At 45.6% G+C, this 6,375-nt stretch overlaps 3 protein-coding genes across 3 annotated transcripts; all 3 read left to right on the forward strand.

Annotated features, from left to right (window-relative positions):
* Positions 1–433: 433 nt before the first annotated feature.
* CCR75_009557 (uncharacterized protein) lies at positions 434–1,353 on the forward strand (the record flags this gene model as incomplete). Its single annotated transcript, XM_067967596.1, has 3 exons — positions 434–988; positions 1,046–1,101; positions 1,182–1,353. The coding sequence occupies exons 1-3, from the start codon at positions 854–856 to the stop codon at positions 1,351–1,353; spliced, it is 363 nt and encodes a 120-aa protein (XP_067819071.1). The 5' UTR covers positions 434–853.
* A 35-nt stretch (positions 1,354–1,388) lies between these two features.
* CCR75_009558 (uncharacterized protein) lies at positions 1,389–1,625 on the forward strand (the record flags this gene model as incomplete). Its single annotated transcript, XM_067967597.1, has 1 exon — positions 1,389–1,625. The coding sequence occupies one exon, from the start codon at positions 1,389–1,391 to the stop codon at positions 1,623–1,625; it is 237 nt and encodes a 78-aa protein (XP_067819072.1).
* A 955-nt stretch (positions 1,626–2,580) lies between these two features.
* CCR75_009559 (uncharacterized protein) lies at positions 2,581–2,883 on the forward strand (the record flags this gene model as incomplete). Its single annotated transcript, XM_067967598.1, has 1 exon — positions 2,581–2,883. One exon carries the CDS (start codon positions 2,581–2,583, stop codon positions 2,881–2,883), a length of 303 nt encoding a protein of 100 aa, XP_067819073.1.
* Between the last annotated feature and the right edge of the window lie 3,492 nt (positions 2,884–6,375).

The raw sequence follows: 6,375 nt of genomic DNA on the forward strand, positions 1-6,375 counted from the left end.
TCAATGAGGCATGGAGCTAACTTAAGTGGCAACATAATACACTTCAAAAATAGTAATGCTTCTTTTCATTAAAAAGAGTCGGCCATTTCGTCCGACTCGCATTCGTAGTCGACTTTCAAAGAGGGGTCGTATTCACGTCGCAGAATTGCGCCGGGCTGAGAACCATGACACAGTTATGCTTAAACAATAATAAAAAGATTAACTTTGCCATAAAGTTTTTTTTTATTTCACGTTGATTTTCTAGGCAATCAAATACTCCAATCGAGCTTTGCGGTCAACTAAACGATACTGCCGTAAAACCAGTCATCACCAAAATTTTACGATGGAAAAAGAACGAGTGAAAATTAATATGAAGAAAGACAAACAGGAGGATATGTCAATTTTTATCTGAAAAATAGTAACTAGTGACGAATCGTCGCGAAAAAAAGTGACATTAAAAACAACACGTAAATTGTCGACGCTTAATGTACGGCGAGATGTTTTCAACAAAACGTGACATAACATCGCTGTACTTGTTAGGCAAGTGCTCTTCATGATAGGACATATTGCCCGCCTACACGCGTGCAGACCCGCCCGACAAGACGCACAACGTCGTCTGCCGTCACCAAGAACTTTGCGATGCCGATGTATGCTTAACGGAGTTTCTGGACTGTGCCGAGAGTGTTGGTCTTTCAAACGAAACAAAGCGTCGTGAGCAGTACGAACGGCTTGAAAATAATCAATTGTCACTATCGAGACGAGAAGATTCAGTGTTTCGAGTTGCAACGCGAGCTGGAAAAAGTTGCACCAAGTGCACTAGCGGCGAGACTTGAAAAAAAACTCAGCATTTATTCAGCTGGCCGTAGTCAAGAGTATGGAAGAACAGGCGTCAATTCATCAGGAAAAAAACATGCTTGAGTCCATGCTGAAGCTCAATGCCGCAAGTGATCAGCAAGATTTATTTTCAGAGGCGCATCGACTGGCAGCGCCACTTCAGAGCCAGGGCATTGTATGTTTGTTTTATACAGCTAAGGTGTTTAAATCAATGCTGATGTTGATAATGTAGGCTACAGTGACGCTGGAAGAGTACGCGGATCAGGAAATGACTAGTGCCATCGAGAGGTAAAAATGGAGCAGTATGTTTTTCATTGCGTCGAAATGAGTTGAAATGATGTTAATGATGCATGCGTGATTCTTTGTAGGGAGGCGCCGCAAGGACCACGAAGGTATGACCAGCTTCTCGAGTATGGAAATGAAGACGATGAGGGATTGGCTGAGATAGCAACGTATAAAGATCGCGCTTGGGACGATTGGAAAGATGCCAATAAAAAGATGTGGCCAAGTCGACAATTTGAGCGAATCACATGGTGTTAATGCACAACGGGGTCCAGACTCATATACTGGCTAGTATGGTTGCTGGTCTCGTGGCAACAACAGCTTGTGCACCAGCAGATGTTGTCAGGACAAGACTGATGCACATGCGTGATCACGAGTATACAAGCGCGACCGATTGCTTTGTAAAAATCATTAAATACCAAGGACTGCGTGGACTTTACAAGGGATGGGTGCCAGTGTACATGCGACTGGGACCACAGACGTTGCTGACATTTGTGTTTCTGGAGCAACTTCGCCAGCGCTTACTTTGACAGTGTCGATTGAAAATCAATCATTGAGATTGACACTTTTGAGTTGGGCAATTAGCGGGAGAGATGCACTGCTAGATTCAGAATTTGCGAGTACTTGCATCGTAAGTCAATACTACACAAAATTCTTGGGCAAAAGATAAGCGTCGTAGTGAGAGATCTGGTTTCATGCTCTTTTGTCCCGATTAGATACTTCGTTTCTCGCCTTTCTTAAAGCGGTGACGAAACTGCGCAGCAGGAATTCTTGCGAAAAGGGGACTTATGAGCGGAGATGCTTTAAATGATAAGAAATTGGATGACGCTATAACCTTTTCTCGTTAGTTAAATATATTTTTTTTTTCACACAGACGACCGTCAATAAAGCTATTTTAATTTTGCGCGTTTGTGCAGGAAAGGATATGACAGTATCTGAATCAGAACTGAGATATCTGAATTGATTCTTATTGATCACAATCTACAAAGAGTAAGAGATCCGGATATGAGCTTCCTCGAAGAATTTAAACGTCGATATACGAGCTATCCGATAACCTAAGACGCCGCGTCTTGCCACCAGATGTGCTTCTTGATGCCACGCTCAAAAGAGCAAATATGCTCTTTTGTGCTGCTTCCAAGCGATAAAGCATTGAAGGCTTGTCGGACACCATCACCCTCTCCGCAATGCTACTCCCTTTTTTCTGCTGAGCGGTGTGCAAATCACCATTTGTGGTGCAAAAAGGGCGCGCAGCCTACTCATCCTAAATCTTGCAACGTCCACTAAACTTCGACTCGAAGAGGCAATCCCAATGATTATTGGGGCAATTTGGGGTGCGGGAAAGCGGTACATTTTTAGCAAGAAGCACAAGCCACTTTTTTAGAACAGTCTCTAAGCACCATTCACAGCTATCACAAAGCTTCGAGAGCTCCACCAGTCTTTCATTTCTACATTCGCGTTGTTATCGATCGGTAACACCTCAAACCGATGCGGCTTCCTTTCCACGTTTTAGCGTTAGTCACGACCTATGCGCTGTCAATGACAAGTCAAACCTCTGCAGAATCCAGCTTGGTCCGCGCAACAGTGGCGCATGAGCAATCTCATATGGAGAGCCTCGAAGCCAAGCGATCGCTACGAGCCCAGCAGACTTCACCTCTCAACGCTAACGACGAGCGCATAAGTTTTAAAAATCTCATGGGAAAAATTAAAGGCATAGTCCAAAAATTTTATCGTCGCAAAACTACCGGGTTACGAAGAATTAAAAACATGAAATCAGTACGCCATGATTGAAGAAATAATAATAATAATAAGCAAAAAAGGCTTCAAATTTCAATCTACCCCCTTTATTCGAATCGTTGCTTGATTAATGTATACGAAATTATCTATGATCAAAAGGAAAACTGCACTTTATTTAATTATTTAAATCTAAAACCTAACGTAGCTAATCAAAATTGATTTTGGCCGCCAGATTTATATCTGGCGGCGACCACATTTGTTATCCATAATAAATGGGATTTAAGTAACTAACTATTTTAAAATTAGATAAAAGAGTATTTTACCCATAAAGTAAATGTACCACAACAACGGTTCTCCAACCGATGTGTGACCCATTACACCCTCCCTCATCAGACTGTTGACATAGAATGACAACATTCGCTTCATTTGCTCTTTGAGGTTGGAACCTAAACAGCTAACTGTTTGGTTGTGTTTTCCATTTCCTTTGTCTAATGACAATCAAGCGTGAGTCACAGACTCTGATCACCTTCCTCGACGATGAGGGAATGGTGGACTTTGGAAGTCACTCTCAATCTGAGAAGGAGGATAAAGAGCGGCGTTCGCTCACGCCTTCTCTTCCGGACGAACGTCGGCGAGCCCCGAATCCGTTCCCAGAACGTAGTGCCGCTGATGTCTTAACTGCATTGAGCAGGACACGGGACCCTGAGTCCAACATTATTACGAATCCGCTCGATGAAGACCAAGAGCAGATAGTCCTCATAGAGGAAAGAGATCGTCGTCGAGCTGCCGAAATAGCGAAAGCTAAGGCTCATTGTGAATATAGATTCACTCCGCTTAGTGCGGACGAGCGTCTCAAAGAGATAGCGGGTCATAGCTTGGCCATCTGGATCTCTGGTGACCCGGCGAAGACGCCGGAGGAGATCGCATCTCGCGACGCTCTTCATGAGCAATACCTTACGCCGAAGGTAATGACGCGAAGCCAGTATCTGACGCGTTTACATGATCAAGCCCGTGGGGCTTCGGTGATCTTCATGAGGGAAATTCCGATCATGTTATTTCCAAACGAAACAAGAACTGAAAACGAAGTCTCATTTGAGAAATGGGTTCACCGGGCCCACAAACTCCGTAATATCTGGAATATCAGAGAGTCTGCAGATAGAGGTAATGTTCGTTTAGAGCGGAAGCTTCGCTTCGACTTTGCTAAGGCCAAAGCCATTTACGTTCGGCATTTATGCCACAAAACGAAAAAAGGCCTAGCCAATTTTTCAGTGCTTCGGTTGACCGTTCAACCAAGGATCGAAGCCGCACTGAGGCTTTAGATCCACCTAATCCCACGTTTAGTGGTGGGAAGCGTCGTTTAACGCGAGTTGACCCTGAGCTTGGCGCTCAAAAACGTCAACGGCGTACGGACAATCTTGCCGAAGAGGTACCTCGAACTCCCAAGAGTTTTCAGAAGAGGGGTACCCTAGCCACTTCACCAGATACTGGTATTGACCCTCACGACGACGTCTTTAAACGTTTCTCCACATGAAACTAATGGTTCCCCCGTGCATCAAGCAGCGCGGGAGGGTGGTAGAAATTTCGGCGGAAGCATTTGATGCTTTACGGCACGAGGTGCAACTTCTTCGTGAGGTCCTAGCTTGGGTTGAGAGCTCTTCTAAGGCGGTTCGGGACCGTCTTTTGACGCTGGAGCGTCAGCAGCCTCGTTTAGAGGGTGAGCTGGACATCCTGGTGAGGATGCAGCAATCTGCTCACGACCGCCTGTCTCGGCGCAAGCACCTTCAAGTCCACGTGGGAAGGGTCCCGATATGGCTTAAGCAAGCCAACGTAAAACACTGGGTGTGTACGCAGATTGCTGGGAACGTTAGCGTATAAGCAAAGCCTTCTTGGCCACGACGTAAATGGTCCAGTAAAGCGCGGGCGCAATTTGGTCTTGAAGACCGCGGAAACCAAGTTGGTAGGTAGGTTTTAGCGTTTAGTAAAACTCGGTCTCCGACCACATAAGCAATAAGACAAACAGCTTCTGCCTTTGGCATCTGCTTGTTTGTCTTGGCTATCAGCCATCGTATCCCTTACATATATTAAGACACTAAATCGCGTCGCGAGAAACTCGCTTACTTGTTTCAAAACGGAAACAGGGCTGATATCAGCAAACCTATCGGCTAAGTCTCCCCCCCCCAGCCCTGAGCCACGCAGTGGTCTCGTTAATGGAACGCGCGGGTGGGTAAGACCATTTATACAAAACGGAGTATAGCTTGTAGAGGCATGAACAGCGTTATTTAACGCAAATTCCACTACTGGGAGCATTAAGCTCCTGCGCTTTATGGTGTCTGAGCACCACGCTGCGTAAAACGTCTTCAATGACGCGATTGATACGTTCAGTTTGACCATCGGTCTGCGGATGGTCCGCAGTGGACATATCCAATCTGGTGCCAAGCACTCGGAAAATTGATTCCCAGAAATTACCCCTGAAACGGGATCCCGATCCGAGACAATTGCCACTGGCAAACCATGTTGTCGAAACACGCGATCGATAAAACGCTTAGCTGTACCCTCTCCATCAATGGAATCCGGCACGGCCGCTAAGTGAGCCATTTTGCTCAAACGGTCAACAAAGGCCACTATACCGGAGTTACCGGCTGAATCTTACGGTAGCCCAAAAACTAAATTCATATTAATGGACTCCTAGCATCCAATGGGGACGGGAAGACTCGCCAGTGGCGCAGCAGCATGTGTCGAGGGTTTAACCCGTTGGCACGTTACGCATGTGCGAACATATGTGCTGACCCATTTATAATGTTTGGGCCACCAATAACTCTGGCTGATAGGCCGTAGGTCTTTTCTCTACCGAGATGACCACCAAGGACAGTATCGTGTGCCTCATAATGGATCCGGTACTTCAAATCCTCATCATGAGGAACAACGACACGCGGAGGGTCCACGATGTCTGTGCAATAAAGCAACAGGTTGTTATCGTTTGAAAATTGATGTAATATTGCATGCAAACGTGCCGGTAGTTCATCCTTGGCGTAAGCCGAACGGATTAATTCAGGAATAGGTGACGAGATAGTCGTTAAATGAGAAAGCTCATAATCCGGCCTGCGTGATAATGCATCGGCCAAAGCATTATGCTTGCCGGGTTCATACTTCACTTCGAAGTTGTATTCCGCAAAAAAGGATAGCCATCGGGCCATTTTCTGTGAGAGGTGGGGCGACCAAGTCGCCGTGCGTAATGACGCGTGATCTATATAAATTACAGACGGCTTAGAGCCCAGCAGATGAACTCTGAATCTGGCGAGAGCATACTTCATAGTAAGTAACTCTTTGTCATGAACTGAATAGTTCTTTTCCGCAGCTTTAAGCTGTCTAGACTCGAACGCAATAACACGTTCATGCCCCTCCACATCTGTTTGTAACAAAGCACTGCCAATGGCAAAATCTGATGCGTCACAGACGACACTGAAAGACCAATTTGGTTTTGGCAGTGCCAGAATCGGGGCATGGATAAGACTATCCTTAACTGCTCGAAAAGCATTATTTTCGGTG

This window comes from Bremia lactucae, linkage group LG6 (assembly GCF_004359215.1).
Source record: "Bremia lactucae strain SF5 linkage group LG6, whole genome shotgun sequence".
NCBI lineage: Eukaryota > Oomycota > Peronosporomycetes > Peronosporales > Peronosporaceae > Bremia > Bremia lactucae.